Below are 20,846 nucleotides of genomic sequence, written 5' to 3' on the forward strand. Positions count from 1 at the left end.
TAGCATAAATAGTACATGAATCCTGTCTTATTTCTGATTCTTATTTCTTATTTTTGTTAGTTATAAAGCAGTCTATGAAGATTCTCAATCATCCAGGTTGTTGTTGTCCCAAAGGTGTTTTTCCAAAAGGCAACTGGAAAGCAATTATATAAAAAGCAGTCATTTGCCTTCCATCAATTAGCATGTAGGTACTTTTAATGAATCTAAACTTTTATATAGAATTATACTTATGCTTCAGAGATTTGGTAAGCAAATATTAAATTTGGAATGCCCAGTGCAGCAACTGCAGGTGGCAATACACTCAGTGGAGACATGCTATGCTGCTTCGTTTTTCCTTTTTTGCAGTGGATCATGAGGATTATGAAATTCAAGAAAATTGAATAATTTCTTTCCTTTATTTAAATACTGAATATATTTCTTAGAGACATGGACAAATGCACTAAAAATTCATGCTAGCTGTAACACAGGAAAATAAGTCATTTTAGCTAATTTGTAGTTTTATTGCAGCCAAAGGGATGGTACACAATTTATATCCACTCTTAAGATTTTTTGTGTGCTCTTTTTCTATACTTCCTCTCATATAGAAACATTTTGGCCTTGAAGGTAGTTGTGTTTTTACATTCTCTGCATCTGAGAGTGAGTGACTGACCCAGTCACCCAGCTAGCTTTCATGGCTAAGGTAGGACTAGAACTCATGATACCAGTTTTTCTAGTCTAGTGTCTTCACCACTCGGCCAGTGATGGCTAACTTTTTCTGCACTGAGTGCCCAAAGAGCAAGCACACATGTGTGCGACCTTCCAAAGTGCAATGCATGTGTGTCCTGCTGCGCCCTGCCCCCTGCTCATGCTCAGCAGAGACCCAAAGACCAGCTGACCGGCAGGAGGCATGTGCTTGTGTGCCCGCAGAGAGGACTCTGCGTGCCACCTCTGGCAGGCATGCCATAGGTTTGCCATCACGGCACTAGGCCAATCTGGCTCTGTGTTATTGTTTTATTCCTTTGAAGTTTTGTTTATTGTTTTATGTGTCTTTTCTAGCAGTTCCTTTTTTGTTATGACAAAGGTGTTGTCTATATACTGAATCCATACTTTTGGTTATAGGTGTGGCATATGTAGTATCAATGTCAATGACTCCTAGTTTCATGTCATGATTTGTAATCTAAAAATATACAGTGGATGTCCATCATTCCATTAATTTAAAGAAAAGCTGAAGCATTTTAGGAATATTTTTTTTATCTATACATACAGGTAGTCCTTGACTTACAACCACTTATTTAACAATATTTCAAACTTATGAAGGCCTTGGAAAAAGTGTTTTACAACCTGTCCTTAAAGATACTACTGTTGCATCATTCCAAAAGTCATGTGATTGCAATTTGGGCACTTAGCAATTGGCTTACGTTTCTGTCCATTTGCAGCATTCTGTGGTGATGTAATCACGATTTGCAACCTTCCCAGCTGGTTTCCAACAAGCAACATCAAATGGGAAGCTGGATGCTTAATTACTATGTGATTCACTTAATGACTGCAATAAAAATGGTTATAACATTGGGACTGTTCACATATTTCTACGCACTGGATCTATGACCATAATTATATCCAGAACTAGTGAAAGAATCCACGGCAATAGCACTACACAACACACCCAACCTAGCCAAATACATTAAGATTGAAGTATCCAGAGTGTTGGATCTCATCAATCTCTGCCTCACTACCTATGTTCAGTTTGACAAGTAAATTAACAATCCGAGCGACACCTGTGGGATCACCACTCGGGACTTGTGGTAGAGACTGTAATGCAGTGTCTAGAAATATAACTGGGGACCTGCACAATTTTTATAAGCTTTCTTTTTGTGGCAATGATTGACATATTTATCTAAGGCATCACACATTTTCCTCTTTATTTCCCCAAAGTAATAGTGACATACCATCTGAGTGTTCAAATAATTTGAGGGTTTACCTACTAAAAGGCTGTCCCAGATGTCAGAATACAAACACTCTATATTGATGCATCTGGCCCCCACCTTAACAAGAGGCCAGCAAAGTGTTTCCCTTAGGTTTCCTTTTCTATGTAGTGAAATTATGCCAAAATGCGTGCGGAGGGGGTGACGTGTGGAACTCTGGGCAACTGTTCAATTTGCCCATACCTAAAACCAGAGGTCTCCAACCTTGGCAACTTTAAGACTTGTGGACTTCAACTCCCAGAATTCTCCAGCCAGCTACTCTGCTTAAAACCACCATCCAAACCACATTCTGTAATTTCATGGCCACGTACGACCCTATGCATCGAGGGCTTGCTCCTAAGAAACAATGCACGGCGACTGGCAGTTTAAACGTCTGTTAAATCTTTTGCTGGCCAATATATGCAGAGCAATGATTGCATATTATCAAACGCACACAAAACCTCGTCCGGTCAACGGGAATCCGGACCCTCCTGCTTCAGAGCTCGAGTCTCCGAAGATTCACAGCTCAAGTCGACTCGTCTGCACAAGGTTAACCAAAGACGCCTCCAGTTGCTATGGAAACATTTTTGACCCGGAAATGAAAAGAGGAAAATCTTCCGGTTGCCTCGCCGATTTCACGTGCTGGGCGCTTTGCTGCAGGGAGTGGGGCTAGGAGACCTGCGGGGATATGAAGTTCGCTTACCGGGTGAGAAAACGGGGCCCGGTGCCGACTTGGGGATTTGCAAGTCTTCTTGTGTGGGTGGCTCCCTTGTTTTAGGTTTTCCTCTTCCCATCGGTTTGCCATCTTCTTTTTATCCCATGGTTGCTTACCCCCAGGTTTCACAAGTGGAGCTGGTTGGATATCCCTGACTTTCCAAAACGTAACTTGAGATGAGCCTCGGTTCCTTCCCGCTTCCTCTTTCTTATCCTTATCCATGAGTAGGAAACGTACTTGATAACCCACGGGTTCACTTTGTCCCTGATAAATGTCGGCTTTTTACATTTTGACAAGTGTGCAGCTGGATTGCTTGCAAAATATCTGTCCAGAAGTCCAACACATCTGAGAGATTCTCTACAATTTATTTAAAGCCATTTACTAATTACGTTTGAAATCAGTCCTGCATCTAAATTGGGTGATGGTTTCTTTTTGTAATCAGAGTAATTTATAAGTGTACTTATGTTTGCTGCAGATGAAATCAGAAAGTTCTATTTTTTCCTTTCTTTTGCACTTTTTTCTTTTTTAACCTTTTATTGATTTGTGTTTTTATGTTTTTGTAAAACTTTAAATTAAAATTCATTAAAGATAACTGATATTATATTTTAAGATCAAGTGAAATATTTTGGGCACATAGAAATGGCACTTGATGGGTAAGCAGATGGAAAAATATTATAGAACTTTGTTTTTATTTTATTTTTTCCCCATCAAGATTTTTATTTTATATTGTTTATACATATCAATGAGTGAATGGTGTGATACCTGGGAATTGTACATTTTGATACATAGACATATTATTGCTGCTAATTATTACATTTCATTTTCATTGTTTCATATTGTTTACATATACCTTGTACAATTGCCCTTCAGTTTCTAAACCTCTTGTTCTTTCATATATCTATATCTATATCTATATATATCTATATCTATATCTATCTATCTATCTATCTATCTATCTATCTATCTATATATCTATATCTATATATATATATATATATATATATATAAAATAAATATAAATATAAATATATAAATATATAATATGTTTTCATAGATTTTCACGGGTACAGGTATGTAGGTCTTGGTGTGTTCGGGTCTTTTCCCGTATAAGATTGAGAGTATCTTGGCAACGTTTCGACAAGGTCCCACTCGCCATCTTCAGGCTGGTGCTTTCGGCTTTGTGCTTGTGGCTGAGGTATTGGCTGTGTATCTATCAGCCACCTGTGTTGTAATGACCTGGGTAGTGGGCTGTGTGATGACCTTCTGAGTTCTAAAGAAGAAAATACTTCCTCCCTTTTCCAGCACCTTAAAGCCACAGGACATGAAATTAATTTTGAGGGAACCAAATTAATCTCCAATACTGAACACTTCAACAAGAGAATAATCAGGGAAGCCATCGAAATAGAGAAACACCCCCATAACATGAATAAACGGGACGATGCCTCCCGCCTACCAGACATCTGGAAACTAGCCCTCACCAACAAGTGAGTCCCAGCCATGAAAACCAACACTGGACCCAAAACAACACATGACACCACCATTCTCCCTCGCCAGACTCAAACCCAAACCCATCCCATAGACAAAAGACAACCACCATCCAGAAACCAGACCACGGCTGCATCACCAGCTGCCACACACCCTAACCCCCAAACCAAGCAAACGGATAAATGCCATGAACACATATCCAGGCCTCAAACTCGGAGCCAAACCAAAACCCAGAACGTCACATCACAGCCACCCCGCTCAGGATATCACATCACCGAACTCAGGAGGTTACACCACAAAACCTCAGGATGTTGCAACACAGTCAATGACCCAGGAAATCACAGCACAAGACCCAGGATGTCACAACAGTAGAACTCAGAAGGTCATCACACAGCCCATTACCCAGGTCGTTACAACACAGGAGGCTGATAGACACACAGCCAATACCTCAGCCACACATGTTCTTATGAAAAAGCCAGCCAATCTGCAAACAATTCCATCAACCAATCAAGAAATGACAACAGAACCAACCTACCCACCAGTATATATAGGGAGTCGGCAGCTCCAATCATGCTTTGCTCGCACAAGCACGAAGCCGAAAGCACCAGCCTGAAGATGGCAAGTGGGACCTCGTCGAAACGTTGCCAAGATGCTCTCAATCTTACACGGGAAAAGACCCAAACATGCCAAGACCTACGTGTGTGTGTGTGTGTGTGTGTATGTATGTATGTATGTATGTATGTATGTATGTATGTATGTATATACTATTATTCCCCTCTTATTTCTATTTCTATTTTAATCTTTCCCCCATATCACTGTAATATTCAAAGACATTTCTATTTTCCATCTTTCACCTGTTTTATTATTCATAATTCCTTTATTTAACTCTTCACATTTATGTTAAAATTTTATCCTTCATTTTTTCATTATCCAATGCTTTAATATATGCTTCTAGTATCAATCACAGTCATTTAAACATTTAAAGTACATCTGTTCATGTTCTTTCCAATCATCCAATCTGTGTGATTCTACTGGTAAACACATGTTTACATTAAAATATATTCTTTCATTATCTAATCACCCATTGTTTAATTTTGTCATTTCACTGCTAATCTTATTTTTATGCTTATTTAATAATGCTTTCATTCAATCTCTAATTTTCCAGAATACTTAGTTCTTATTCATAATTCCTATATTTCACTCTTCATATCTGTTTTATCTTAAAATATTATCCTAATATCTATCACATTACTTACAAAATAATTATCCAGCCTATATAATTCTAGTATTAATATACATGTTTTTATTAAAATGTATTCATGGAAGATCTTTTACTCTCTTTTTTTAAGTCCATCATCTCTTGTCCACATCAGAACTTTTAATCTTTTTTTTTTTGGCTTGCCTCCCATATTCTTCTCTTAAATCTTTTTACTCCATCTACTTCTAGATCTATATTCTGACTATACAATCTAACCTTTTCTCTCCTGTCTATCCTTTCCCACTGTCTAGTTTTAAAGCTATTTGTTCTAGCCCCTACCTCTTTCCCCCAGATATCCTCCTGTTTCTCCCATTCCCTTTTTAAATCTTTTAAAATATTTCCCTCCTGTTTTAATTCCTTAATCATTATTAATTTTGATAATGTCTCCTCCTTGTCTTCTTTTTGTTGGCTTCGCAGTTCTGCTTTCCCCTCCATTTCTTCTGATGGCTCCTTTCTTTCCTCATAGTCTTGGTCCTTGCTCCTTGTTCCTTATATAATATTTTCCAGTTTTTGGTCTATACAATCAAATATTTTCACCATCGTCTTATGTTGTTCCTGTATAAGGTCCTTAATACTTTGAAACAACAGCTCCATTCCATTTAAAACTCCACAGATTTCTTATTTGGTTTAACAGGTCTCCTTTTTATCCAGTTGTCTAGGATTTGTTGATTCAAAACAAAGCTTGCCAAATCACAAATTTTAGTATCTCATCAATAATCAGTCAAACCAATTTTAGATACACCAGGGAGTTTTCCACGCCTCTTCAAGTCACTGTTATACATTCAATAACATTCAGGGGTCCTTTAACTAAAAATTCTTATTTAATATTCAAATCTCCAGTGCTCTTAGAGTAGATACATGTAACCCAGTAAGTATTTTCAGTCCTTCAGATGGTTATTCCCAGGCTTGCATATTTGCCCTCTCTTTAGTAGATGGCGCTGTCTGCTTCAGCCTGCTTCAACCTCTGCAATGTTGCTGGCAAGTCCGATTTTAATTATTTTAAATTATAATTCCAATAAGTAAGCAGTATTAATAAAAAAAGATTTTAGGTCTGTAATTCCAGCATTTTAAAAATGCCTTCATGATACCACATCTTTTCACTTTGAGAATTCAATTTTCTAATATTTTTGAATATTTTTTAAGAAAAATGTTCTCTTCTTAAATTCTCCAATATTTTTCCAAAGTGCTCGTTCGCCACTTTGACAAATAGTTCTAAATATATATTCCCCTTGGATTCTTAGGGGTCAGATTTCAACAAAAAGTATTCTCTCACCCAGTTCACACACCATTCACGATCTCATCCTGCACTGTCTTAGGTATTCAGACTGTCTCCGGCTTCATGGCAGCCATTTTGCTGCCGCTGCTTCTCATCTTCGGATGAGGGGATTTTCACAGTTAGGGAGGAAAGAAGTGCCTCTCCGCAACCTGCAAGGCTTTATTTCACCACCCCTACAGGATGGCTATGGCTCCTTTTGCAGCCCTCTGACAGAGTTCGGAGCGGGGCTGTGGAGCTTGCGGTCCTTGCTTTAGATAACGTGGGAATTACAGCTGGAAGGGAACTTTGTTTTTATATATGAAAACTGCAGCCAAAACTATTATACACTATTATGCAAGATGCAAAGATTCGACTTTCTACCTGCAATGGAGGAATGGATAGTAAAAGTTATGGAACTTGCTGAGATGGCTAAATTGACAGCTTTAATTAGGACATTGTCTAAATTTAACGATTAATACAAACCCTCAATTGCAGGAAACAGAAAAAAATGAAGTCATATGGTTTTTAGGATTAAAAATAATGGACTGTACAAAAATGTAAACAATGCTGTAACTATAAAATTACAGGCTATTTTATATTTATGCTTATAATTGCTGTAAAACAAAATTGGATAATTTATAATTTTATAATTCTTTTTTCCTTTTGTTGATTTCTTTTGTTGATTTTGTTGACTTTTTGTATTTTTTCTTTTTCTTTCATTTTCCTTTATTCTAAATATTCTTGTTAGTTTTTAACATTTTAATAAAATTTGGTAAAAGAAAAAGAAATGGCACTTGAGAGCATCTCCTAATATAATTTATTTGTGCATTATATGTACTTCTCTACATTTTGGCAGTGAGTTTATTACAAATCATGTACATTTTTTAATTCCTATTCAAGTTTGCATTGTCCGAAATTGCCTTCAAGAATTATGGTACTGTACCACTTTTTGTGTTTTATTTCATTTTCTGCTTACGTTGCATTAATGCAAGTACAATTTTATTTTTCTAGTTTTCCAATTTGTTGGGGACAGTCTACCGATGTGGAAACTTGACGTTCACTCCAGATGGAAACTCTCTGATTAGTCCAGTGGGAAACAGAATTACAGTCTTTGACTTGAAAAAGTATTCATTTATTTATTTGATTTATTAGATATTGTTTGTTCAGCTCAAAGCATGTGAGAGTGTGGGATACTAGCTCAACAGCTTCCACAGTGGAAGGTGGATTTGAACCTGGGTTTTCCAAGTGTCAGTCTAACATTTAAACCATTATATCTAGCTCTTGTACGGTGACCTCTAAGTGTATTATTAGTAAATAGCCTGTTAAAAATGCTTTTGCAGTCTGCCTCTCAAGCTACTGTTTGTGGAAGGGATTTATGAAATACATTTGATAAGTTAGTGCTATAGAGGATTTAGTTTTCTACTCTGCTTCAAATATATTGGATAATGTTGCCTGGAAACCAAGTGCTACATTTGCTTCCTTACCTAATTCATGAATTTGGCAGACATACAGTTGTGCTCATAAGTTTACATACCCAGGCAGAATTTATGATTTCTTGGCCATTTTTCAGAGAATATGAATGATAACACAAAAAAATTTCTGTCACTCATGGTTAGTGGTTGGCTGAAGCCATTTATTATCAATCAACTGTGTTTATTCTTTTTAAATCATAATGACAACAGAAACTACCCAAATGACCCTGATCAAAGGTTTACATACCCTGGTGATTTTGGCCTGATAACATGCACACAGGTTGGCACAAAGGGGTTTGAATGGCTATTAAAGGTAACCATCCTCACCTGTGATCTGTTTGCTTGTAATTAGTGTGTGTGTATAAAAGGTCAATGAGTTCCTGGACTTCTGACAGATCCTTGCATCTTTCATCCAGTGCTGCACTGACGTTTCTGGCTTCTGAGTCATGGGGAAAGCAAAAGAATTGTCAAAGGATCTGTGGGAAAATGTAGTTGAACTGTACAAAACAGGAAAGGGATATAAAAAGATATCCAAGGAATTGAGAATGCCAATCAGCAGCATTGACACTAATCAAGAAGTGGAAAATGGGGGGTTCTATTGAAACCAAACCACAGTCAGGTAGACCAACTAAAATTTCAGCCACAACTGCCAGGAAAATTGTTTGGGATGCAAAGAAAAACCCACAAATAACTTCAGGTGAAATACAGGACTCTCTGAAAACATGTGATATGGCTGTTTCAAGATGCACAATAAGAAGGCACTGGAAGAAAGATGGGCTGCATGGTCAAGTCACCAGAAGAAAGCCATTGCTACGCAAATGCCACAAAGTATCCCGCTTATAATACAGAGACAAGCCTCAAACCTTCTGGCACAAAGTCATTTGGAGTGATGAAACCAAAATTGAGCTTTTTGGCCACAACCATAAATGCTACATTTGGAGAGGAGTCAACAAGCCCTATGATAAAAAGTATACCATTCCTACTGTGAAACATGGAGGTAGATCGCTGATGTTTTGGGGATGTGTGAGCTACAAAGGCACAGGAAATTTGATTAGAATTGATGGCAAGATGAATGCAGTATGTTATCAAAAGATACTGTAGGAAAATTTGCATTCATCAGCCTGGAAGCTGCGCATGGGATGTACTTAAACATTCCAACATGACAATGATCCTAAACACAAGGCCAAGTGGACCTGTCATTGGCTACAGCAGAATAAAGTGAAGGTTCTGGAGTGACCATCTCAGTCTCCTGACCTCAATATCATTGAGCCACTCTGGGGAGATCTCAAACGTGCAGTTCATGCAAGACAGCCCAAGAATTTACAGGAATTGGAGGCTTTTTGGCATGGGCCTCATCCACACATACCACAAAATCCACACATGGGCCTCATCCACACATACCACAAAAGACTTCAAGCTGTCATTGATGTTAAAGGGGGCAATACACCGTGTTAAAGAACTGGGGTATGTAAACTTTTGATTAGAGTCATTTGGGTAGTTTCTGTTGTCATTATGATTTAAAAAGAGTAAACACAGTTGATTGATAATAAATGGCTTCAGCCAACCACTAATCATGACTGAACGAAAAGTTTTTGTGTTATCATTCATATTCTCTGAAAAATGGCCAAGAAATCATAAATTCTGCCAAGGTATGTAAACTTATGAGCTCAACTGTATATATATATATATAATTAAAATTACTGTATTAATCGCTACTGTGTTGTTACCTTTGATATGTTGTTCATCTTTTCTTTCAGTAACAAATCTGAAACTTTACCACTGGCTGCTCAATACAATGTTGCATGTATGGGACTGTCTCCAGATGGAAATCTTGCTATACTTGTTGATGAAGGTAATTGTTTAAGATGTTAAGAAAGAATTTGATCAGTAAGTTACATTTACAAATGTTAGCATTATAATATTTACACTAAAAATAATGTTTTAATCTTTTGTTTAAATATTCAGTTGAACTGCAGGTAAAATTCTTTGTGTGAGTTAAAATATGAGTAGATTTAACATGTAAACAAACTGTTTTTCATATATATAAAAATATTTGAAATATTTCTTCTGTTCCTTACAGAGGGATCTGCTTTACTTGTCAGTTTGATCAGTAAAACTGTTATCCATCGATTCCATTTTCAGAAACCTGTCCATAGTGTCTGTTTTTCTCCAAATGGAAAGTATGAAGAACTGTATTTGATTTTACTATTTTGCATTTTATAGAAATATTAATAGTAATTAACAATAAAGTGAAATAAGCTTCATGAAATTACTAAGGAAATTAAGTTTGTTTAAAGAAAAATAGATATAATGGTAGATGAAATGATTTAATGGATCATTCTTAAGTCAATCTATATGTTATTTATGAGTGTGTACTAGTGGTTCTTGTAAATTATCAGAAAGTAAGTCTATCTGCATCAGAAGCATAAATAATTTTAATTACACAAATTCTTATTTACTAAATTGGCTGTAATGTGACCTTTATTTCTATAATTTATTTTCAATTTTCATTTTTGTAAAACAGAAAATTTGTGATTACTAAAGACAAAGTTGCCCTGATGTATAATGCTCCAGGGAAAAAGAGAGAATTTAATGCATTTGTTCTTGACAAAACATATTATGGTGCTTATGATGAAACAACATGCATTGACTGGACTGATGATTCCAGGTAGGTTTTTGTATAGTTTATTGAGAAAGCCAAACGCCTAGTGTCAATGTCAGTGACTCCTGGTTTCAGTTCATGATTTGTAATCTAAAAATATACAGTTAATGTACATCATTCCATTAATTTAAAGAAAGAAGCTGAAGCATATTTTAGGAATATTTTCTTATCTATACTTATAGGTAGTCCTTGACTTACAACCATTTATATAACAATACTTCAAAGTTATGATGGCCTTGGAGAAGTGTTTATGACTTGTCCTTAAAGTGACAACTGTCGCGCCATTTCAGAAGTCATGAGATTGCAATTTGGGCACTTAGCAATTGGCTCATGTTTATGCCCATTTGTAGCATTCTGTGGTCATGTAATCACGATTTGGGTTCAATCCATGTCAAGTGGTCTGATTACAGAAAAGTGCCCTGCTTGACCAACATGGATTTTGATGAAATTTTGTGTGAACATGCACACATGTCCCCAATGAACATTGGTAAAGTGTTACGTTTGCTGATGCAATACTTGTGGAGATATAGTCATTTGTTTGACTCCATACCCGCAGCCTTCTACAGTATGACTCTGAGGTTTCAGCAACTTTGAGACATAATATCTCCAGCAATATTTTGTTGAGAGAAACAAAACTTGTACAACTTTTTGTGCTCTATTAAACAAAATAATAAAAACATTCTCATGAGCGATCTCCATCTAGATAATTTGGAGCAAAGTTGTCCAAAAATATTGCAGATTGAAAAAAGGTTAAAATTTAGCTTTTTATGTCTCTGGAAGGAAAGATATGATAAATGTGAACCTTTGTGCATAATAACTTAGCAACACAAGGTTTTCGAATATAAAATTTCATTATCCTATTGCTTTCTAATAGCTTACAAATTGAGTGTAAAGTTAACATTTTTTTTTTGTAAAAAGGTCAAAAATAGGGTATTTCCAGCCCACTTTTACACAAAAAGACCTTCTGGAAACTCTGTGAAATCATTCTCATTAGAAAGAGCATGTTTCAAACCGCTTAAAACGTAGGGTTGGTTTTTCATCGCTAATGTAATAAAGCCCTAAAAATAGGGACAGCACCAAGATGGGTCGGAAGAAGAGACAAGTGGAGGGGTGCTTCGCTCCTGCTCTGGAATACGGAGCGAGTCTCCATCTGCTGCTGTCGCCCTTTTCTTCTCAGGGCAGATGAGTGAGTGGGAGGGGAGGGTGCAGGGCAGGGCCAGCCAGTGGTGGGTTCAGCCGACAGGGAGCTACAGCAGGGGGATGAAAGAGCTTCATTTATCTGGGAACCTGAAATGACTCTTGATTTAAATCATATGGTAAAAAGCACCCAAAGAACAAGAAAGAACAACATCAGCAAAAACAAAAAACAAAACCCCAAATCTCGCCTGTCTTTGGAAATGGTTCAGAGGGAACACACACACGAGGAGGAGAGAGAGAGAGAGGTGAGAGAGAGTGGGGAGAAAGAGAGGAGAGAGAAAGAGAGATGAGAGAGAGGGAGAAAGAGAGAGAGAGAGAGAGGAGACAAAGAGATGAGAGAGAAAGGGGAAAAGAAAGAGGAGAGAGAGAAACAGAGAGAGAGAGAGAGATACCTGTTTCCCAGAGAAAAGAAAATACCGGTAGCCACAAAAACTGGGTAGGCATGGCTGGGGGGGTCACGTGACTGGGTGGGAGTGAGGATGTGTTGGCCATGCCCACCCAGGTTTTGTGGCTCCCTGTTTTCTGTGGGAAACGGATCCATGTGTATGATGACTTGGAGATAATCAGTAGGAGTCCTCTATTAGCTCCAACTTTGCCCTAATGTCCTGGTTACCTTCTGGGCTGGAGAAAAACTCTCCCAGGAACAGCCTTTGGCTGCAGAGAATCAAGTCAAAACATGGTCAACAAAAACTATAAGTCCAATCAAGGCAAAATGAGGTAATTAGTCTGGCAGGAAGAGAAGGAATTCCAGACGTGAAGGAACAGCAGTAATTCAACCCGGCTGGGAGGATGCCAGGAATGCAGATAATCAAGTCAACACAAGATAAACTCTGGTTTGTTCCCAGCAGATGCTGCACTCAGCTTGCATCTCTTTTAAACTCTCATTCCCAGGTGTGGCTAATGAAGGGAATCAGGGGCCTTTCCTCCCCTGTAAGCCCCGCAACCCACATTGTTCTCTTCTCCGCTCCTCCCTGCATGCCCTAGGACAGGGGTGGGCAAACTATGGCCCGAGGGCCACATCCGGCCCGTTGGTCTTTTTAATCCGGCCCGCCGAAGATTGGTACAGAATTAAGGTTTGATGTGAATGATTGAATAATTGCATTCATTTGATTTTGACTTGTAATGACAGGCATTTCGACACCAGGTAGCGGCCGTCTGTCAAATTTTAAAAGTCAATGAGGCCCCCGAGCCAAAAAGTTTGCCCACCCCTGCCCTAGGATGAAGAGGGGGTGGGCCTGGGTCTTCTTCTGAACTCCCTCCCGTTCTACCTCTCCCCTGCTCTGCCCAGCCAGACTTTGCCTTTCCCCAGTCAGCTGTTCGTCTTCCACCTCGGATTCAGACTCTGACAGGGGCATGACAGTATGACTGAGTGTTTAAGGTTGCAGACCTCTGCGCTAGACCCTCCTAAGTCCAGATGGAAAATCCCACAGAAGATCATGGAGACAAGAAAGTTAAGATACTGTGAGATTTCCAGACTTCCATTTCCCACACAGAAAAGCAGGTACTGATCAATCAACCCAGACATGATAGTAGACAAGGACCCAAAAGACAGCAGTGGTGATAGATGTAGTAGTGCCAAATGATAGCAACATCAGGAAGGAGTATAAGAAGCTGGGGAAATACCACAGTCTGAAGGAAGAACTTTGCTTTAAACAAAACAGTTGCTAAGTGCATTTATTTATACTCTCCTCTTCTTTACAAAGGTCATAAATGTGAGAATGGTCACATTTTTCATCATCCTTGTAACTGAACAGTTGTTAAATGAGCTTAACTTATGTGAACTCATCAGTATTTTTCCCAGTGCATAAAGCTATTAGGAGATAGCTAGCTGGAATGAGTAATTTGTCTTACCCACAGCTATGTAATTATCATAGACTTTAATAATGATGAAGTAACTTTTTTTTCAGATGTTTTGCAGTGGGTAGCAAAGATATGTCAACATGGGTGTTTGGAGCTGAACGCTGGGTCAATCTGGTTTATTATGCACTAGGAGGTCATAAAGATGCAATTGTTGCCTGTTTTTTTGAAGAAAACAGTTTGGATGTATGTACCTTTCACATTTTTTACATTAAGTTAATGTAGTTAGTATTTATTTGATTTAATCCCTGTGAGGTCTATAATTTTCAATATTTCAATATATTTTTGTGCCTGTGTGTGTAGTTACAATGTTAATGCATTAGTGCAGGGCTGTCAAACTCCCGGCCTATGGGCTGACTGTGTCATGCACTGGCCACAACCACGCTTGGTTTAGCAAAGGGGGGGAAAGTCCTGATTTGTCACATGACACTGCCGTAACAATGTGAGTTTGACACCGCTGTATGAGTGGGTAGGGCAATACTTTAAATATGGTGGCAGTTGATATAGTGTTCTGAAAAGCCATAAACAATTAGCACTATAGATTTTGGACTTAAACAACTAATGAATGCACATGTCCAGTTATCTATTAGGGCTGTGCAGATTCAAAAGGAAAAGGATGCTTCGAAGTATACAGATGAGCACATCCTACATTTCTAAACTATCCGTTAAATGTTTTCCTCCTGGATCACATTGATTTTGCAGAGAGCAGCCTGGGAAGGAGTTGCAATTGCTGAAGGAGTTGCAGGCATGTGATAGAGGAGCATACCCCAAATACTCCAACCACTTTTTGCCTTTGAATTTGAAGTACTGTACAGCCCGATTCTCTGTCATTAAGTGCTATGCACAGATCCAATGTAAATATAATTATATAATATAATAACAAATGCAACCCAGATGTCATGCAGCCAAATATTTCAAGAAGCTTCTCTCTCATATACCAGAGATGACATGCTCACACTAAAATAAGAGTATAGATTAGAGGTAGCATTTTGTGATTTTGGAATTCCTGCACAGTTCCTTTATTTTCCTTTTTGCCAATTGATAACTATACTTTGTTATTGTAGTTATACACTGTTAGCCGTGATGGGGCTTTGTGTGTGTGGCAGTGTGACACAGAACTAAATGGTCTGATAACTAGAAGTTCCAAAAGCCATCCCACTGACCAGGCAGAGTCAGCAAAAGACCTAGATGAAGAGTTGATAGAAACACAAAGAGACAAAGAGATTCATGGAAAAACCAGTGGAAATGAAAAACAAAACAAGAAAAAAGTGAAATATTCATGTGCTGCCAAGTAAGTGAATTTCTAATGAAAGAAACTTATAAGAGGAATTTATTGAATTTCTAACTGGTTTGTTACGTAGGTAACCTTTACATTGGGATGCTTTTAACATGAACGCAATCATGGTGGAAGTGATTGGAAACAGGTTGTTATAATTAGCCTTCTGAACTGAAGACCTAATGTATTAATTTCTATATTACTGATGAGGAGGACCCAGGAATTCTAGTTTTGTTAAGAAATATCAAAATTGTCTTTGTTGATCTCACTGTTATTGACAAAAAGTAAAAAGAATCTAATGTTGCTGTACCTGTAATCAGATTATTGTTCTGTATGGCACATAAGATGTGAGGTACAGCTCACTGAATTTCAAGAAGCCTGAACTAGGAAGAATTGTTAACAAAGCACTGCAATCAGTTCTTTTAAGTAGAAGTCTTAAAAGTATGGGCTATAGTAGTTTCAGACAAACAATTGCTCTTGCATTATTTAACATCCCCCACACACTGTGTTTCGGATTTCAACTGCAAACATTACCAGTAAGGATGGCAAAGAGTGAAAAGTCTATTAATTGAAGTCCAGAAAATCAGGAGGACAATAGGAAAGCAGCTGAGGGTCTCTATCCTCTGGCAATGTAAGTGCATGCTATTATATTATGCATTCTCTCCAGTTATTTAGGTAAATATATACTGGGAGCAGTAATAAAAGTATGCTGCAGGTGCTTGTGCAACTAATAGTTGAATAAAATAATCTAAATCTTAATCAAATATGCCACCCACTAAAGTGATAGTTATGAGGAAAAAAAGACAACACACACTTCCATTTAAACTTAATAGATTCTTAAAGCTGTAATAGACTGCTAAAATTTAAGACAGCAAACACTTGAAACTTTTCTGCTCATCATTTTAACTTAAGACTCATGATTATTGTTTAATCTTTAGTGATGTGACAAATATTAACATATTGTTAATGTTTTCTTCCTTTTCTTGATACGCTAACATAAAACAGCATTTTATTACCAACCTACTGCTTCCTTTCCTATCTGTTAAACTACTCTTTGAAAGGTAATTGGATGATTTGTTCTTATATAAAAATGCATCTGATAATTTTTGTATTCTTTATGTGTTCAGATACTTTTTTAATAAAGAAGGAGATTTTAACACCCTGACAGCTGCAGCTTATCACAAGAAAAGCCATCTGTTGGTCACTGGATTTGCTTCTGGAATTTTTCATCTTCATGAGCTTCCAGAATTCAATCTCATCCATTCTTTAAGGTTAATGTTAATATTAATATTAAACATTGAGGATACATATAGTATTAAAGCAATAATAATTCATCAGTTTTAAAAACATCTTTTGTTTAGGGCAGGGGTGTCAAACTCACGGCCTGCAGGCCAGATTCATCACATGCTGGCCATGCCCACCCCTATTTTAGCGAAGGGGAAAACAGTTGTGATACATCACGTGATGAAAATGTGATGCCGCGAGTACTTGAAATAATATATTTAATTTTATATACACACAGAGAAAGACATGTTTTTGATCTACAGGTAGTCCTCAACTTATGACCACAATTGAGCCCAAAATTTAAATTTCTCTAAATGAGAAATGTATTAAGTGAGTTTTGCCCCATTTTATGACTTTTCTTGCCACATTTGTTAAATGAATCATTCCAGTTGTTACTATTAAATTACTGTAGTAACACGGGTGTTATATGAATCTGGTTTCCCCACTGACTTTGCTTGTCAGAAACTTGCAAAGGGGGATCACATGACTCCAGGACACTGCAACTTTCATAAATGTGAGTCAGTTATCAAGCATCCAAATGTAAATTACATGACCATGGGATGCTGCAGTGGTCATAAATGTGAAAAACGGTCATGTCACTTTTTTCAGTGCCGTTGTAACTTTGATCGATCACTAAGTGAACTGTTATAAGTCGAGGACTACCTGTATTTAATTTTTTCTTCATTTTGTTCAGCATTTCAGACCATAGAATTGCATCTATTTCCATCAACAGTACCAGTGACTGGATTGCCTTTGGATGTGCAGGTTCATAACTAAGATATTCTAAGGATTTGGGAGGGCTTATTTATGTAATAGTGTTAAAATAATAGTTGGATTTGTACATAAATACTGTATTTTTTGCTCCATAAGACACACTTTTGTGTCCTCCAAAAGTGGGTGAAAATGTCTGTGCGTCTTATGGACTGAATATTACGTCACAGAACGGGCCACGGGGGAGAGAGGGTTTGGGAGGCGGCAGCAACAGGCAGCCGCGAACTGCTTGTTGCTGCCACCACCATTTGCGTTGCGAATGGCAGTGGCGGCGATAACCTCCTGGAACAGCTGATTGGCAGTATTCCAGGAGGCCAATCCAACTGTGGATAGGTGGCAGTGGCTAGCAGTGACTGCGGCATTAGGTGGTGGCAGCAATAGAATAGACCCGGGTCCCAGGAGAAAAAAATCCATTGTGGGGACAGCCTCACCTATGGGAAATTTCTTCCGTAGCTTCAAAAGCTTTTGGCTGAAAAGAGCAGAGGAGCAGAGCCCTGACGAGGCATGTGCTGGCGCTGGGAGGCAGAGGCAGATTTTTTGTTTTCTTGTTTTCCTCCCCAAAAGCTAGGTGCATCTTGTGGTTCGTAGCGTCTTATGGAGCAAAAAATACGGTGCCTATATTCATACCCAGGATGCCATGTTCTTTTAGTATAAAGCTGTGTAAACAAAAGCCGAGAAAGAATGTAAAAAATAGTGAGAGAAAGAAATTAAGGCATAATATAAGAAAAAATAGGAAAGGAAATGTATCTAATTTAAGTTTGTACCAAAATTGTAATTCTCCATGCCTTTCTATCCTTGCAAATAAATTTTGTGTATATGATGTCTCCAACTCAAACATTCCCTTTTGTTTTATTAAACCTTTCACTTCTTTCATTACCTCTTCATCAAATACATCTTGTCCAATCTTTCTAACCCTCTTAATGAATTCCTCAATGAGGAATGATTTAGAAATAAATGAAGGAGCAGTGAAAATATTTGTGATTCATTCCTCATTTGTCCTCTCTGTTTGACCAAGGTTAAGACGCTTTCTGGTACATTCAGAGATCTCCACTGATCCACATTTCCTTTCTGTTTATTGACAGGTCTGGGACAGCTCTTGGTTTGGGAATGGCAAAGTGAGTCCTATGTGCTGAAACAGCAAGGCCATTTTAACAGCATGGTATCACTGGCATATTCACCAGATGGGCAGTACTTAGTTACTGGCGGGGATGATGGAAAAGTAAGTACGTTGATTAAAATGTTGATTTTTAAAAAGTCTTAGTATATAGTTTCAGAAGACCAAGAAAGGATTTGTTAATAATATTAAATGGGTGACCTATTACGTTAACATTCTACAATTAAAATACCTAACATCACAATATTGTTTTGGATGCAGAAATCACATTAAAATGGTTTTTTTTTAAAAAAAAAATATGCATGAAATACTTGATAAGTATGAGAGGGCAGTTTAAGAACCAGCAATCACTGGTGTAATTTGAATTTGCACTGAGGAAAATGACTTATTTTTTTAAATATTTATGTTACAGAGATAAACATCAAGGTTATTTTTCTCCATTATTTGTTGCATTCTTTTGCTAAATCTGTTAGAAATAGAATATGGAAATGATTCTCCATTGCCTTCTTCAAATATATTTTCTGATTTTCCAGTCAAGCCTGTATCTTGTTATCCCATCCAAGTGCTAGTCAGATTAACCTTAACAAATCACAGTTGTCAAGACCTATGAGATTATCTTTGACAAATCAAAACAATCTTATTAAGGAAATCAAACAGTAGTTATTGTACTAAATATTATTAAGTGTATTTAAGGATAAGTAATATATAAAACAATGTAGAAATAAATGTGACTATGACAAAAATATATCTTCATGTTAATTGTCAGAAATTAAGTATGCAGTTTCATAATTCATCATGCATATTAAAAATTACAATTTAGCATGTGCATATATTAAATTTTTTGGGAATACTAAATCTTAAAAATATTTGTGATATTTAAAATAAATTGTGGGATTTAAAAAAATACTAACAATACAGAACCATTGGAAAACAATAAAACATTTAATTCAGTCTTTTGTTAAATTTTTAAATTTAACTTTACTTATAAATAACATTTTGTGAAGTCAGCATTATAAAAATGCTGAGTATGCTATTATATATAATATTAAACTACTGTTAATATATACAGTACTTTACTGCTAATTTAACATTGGAATGATAGGGTCTAATTTTATCTCTTGGGTTATGGTCATGTTCTTATAAATTGATGTTTTGTTTTTTCTAGAGTAGAGTGGTTTTTCCCCAACTCTAATCAATATACCTAGGGATTAGAAAGTAATATGTCGTATATGTTTGTTTAATCCTGTTGAGCTATAAAAGACTGGTTCTATTTTTTAAAAAGATAAATATTTGGTTCGTGCAGAATTGCATGACATCTGGTTTGTTTTTTGCCTTGAGTTATATATAAAAAGGGTAAGATAAAAATGAAAAACTAAGATAAAAAATGGTGAAACTTATGGGCATACCTGCTTTTAAAGAGATGATTCTATATTTTTTTGTTGAAAATATGATTGGTTAACCTCCCTGCCAGGGTAATTATTAAAGGTGGTGAATTGGAATGTTCTTTCAATAGTAATCTCTCCAAATTAAATCATTAATCAATTACTGAAAAGGTTTAATTTATCTCAAGCTGATGTAGAGCTTTTTTTTCCATTTCAGGTGAAAGTATGGAATACCAGCAGTGGCTTCTGCTTTGTTACCTTTACTGAGCATACCAGCGTCATATCTGCTGTAACATTTACCAATTCAGGATATGTTGTTTTGAGTGCTTCTCTTGACGGAACTGTGCGGGCATTTGATCTTCACAGGTAAGCTTATTATTTTACTTGCTTACTTTTAGTTTTGTCCACCTTGGAATAGACATTGGAAGATTAGTGTATTCTTTATTAATGTCTCAAGATGCAATTTTCCATTAAACCAGTTAGATTGTGTTCTCTTTAACAGTTGTGTCAATCTAATTGTATTAGTTAATCTAATTTGGAAGCCTCCCCTATAAAAATCATGTTCCCTGATTGAAGAAGACATCCCCAGGTTATGAGTGTTCCCTTAGCAAATGTTCGAAGTTACACAATAAGCACCCCGTAATGTTTATGAACAAGTCCCAAAACTATGCATCTTGCACCACCAGGGCAGTTGTTTGCCCTTACAAACATTGCAACATTCGTTCTGCACTTTGCTGGCCAAAATGGAGCTTAGGAGGAGCAGATCTGCCCTTCCGAAGCTCCATTTTGGCCAGCAGAGTGCCAGGAGAGGCTTGCACACACCAAAACGGAGTTGCAGAGGGACATGCGTAGCTGAGAGGCTGGAGAAGAGACTGCTTGTTAGATCTTCACACAGTAAGTGACCTGGTGTGGCAGGTTTGGGAGGAGAAGCAATTTTGGGGAGCATGAGGTATTTCAGTGGGTTGGGGAGGCCTTGGGTGGTCTTAGGCAGGTGGCCTGTTCCATTACTAGCCCCCCCCCCAGTCTTCCCCACCCTGAAATACATGTGCACTTAACAAGCCTTGCATTTGATTAGTGAATGCGTGGACAAAAGAAGGGAGTGATCCCGTTCAAGGTATGAGATTCACTCCCATGAATCCTTGGGTTACAAATGGAATGGGCAGGCTCCAATACATTCG

The 20,846-nt window shown here is 37.4% G+C and overlaps 2 protein-coding genes across 2 annotated transcripts in view; one reads left to right on the forward strand and one right to left on the reverse strand.

Moving 5' to 3' along the window:
- The first annotated feature begins 2,534 nt into the window (after positions 1-2,534).
- The window catches only part of PWP2 (PWP2 small subunit processome component), a 28,210-nt gene continuing 9,898 nt past the window's right edge, over positions 2,535-20,846 (forward strand). Inside the window, exons 1-11 of the mRNA XM_026674034.2 lie at positions 2,535-2,646; positions 7,665-7,777; positions 9,883-9,977; positions 10,206-10,305; positions 10,650-10,793; positions 13,892-14,027; positions 14,906-15,132; positions 16,245-16,388; positions 17,096-17,166; positions 18,255-18,391; positions 19,886-20,034. Of these exons, the coding sequence (XP_026529819.1) occupies positions 2,629-2,646; positions 7,665-7,777; positions 9,883-9,977; positions 10,206-10,305; positions 10,650-10,793; positions 13,892-14,027; positions 14,906-15,132; positions 16,245-16,388; positions 17,096-17,166; positions 18,255-18,391; positions 19,886-20,034 (1,334 nt within the window). The 5' untranslated portion in view covers positions 2,535-2,628. The remainder of the gene's footprint in view (positions 2,647-7,664; positions 7,778-9,882; positions 9,978-10,205; positions 10,306-10,649; positions 10,794-13,891; positions 14,028-14,905; positions 15,133-16,244; positions 16,389-17,095; positions 17,167-18,254; positions 18,392-19,885; positions 20,035-20,846) is intronic.
- Positions 10,798-20,846, reverse strand: part of ICOSLG (inducible T cell costimulator ligand) — a 57,257-nt gene continuing 47,208 nt past the window's right edge. Inside the window, exon 5 of the mRNA XM_087966806.1 lies at positions 10,798-12,034. Coding sequence (XP_087822932.1) covers positions 11,961-12,034 — 74 coding nt within the window. The 3' untranslated portion in view covers positions 10,798-11,960. The remainder of the gene's footprint in view (positions 12,035-20,846) is intronic.

The sequence above is a fragment of the Notechis scutatus genome, chromosome 5 (assembly GCF_049901735.1).
Source record: "Notechis scutatus isolate UNSWTSFEM ecotype Mainland chromosome 5, rNotScu1.2, whole genome shotgun sequence".
NCBI classification, from domain to species: Eukaryota; Metazoa; Chordata; class Lepidosauria; order Squamata; family Elapidae; genus Notechis; species Notechis scutatus.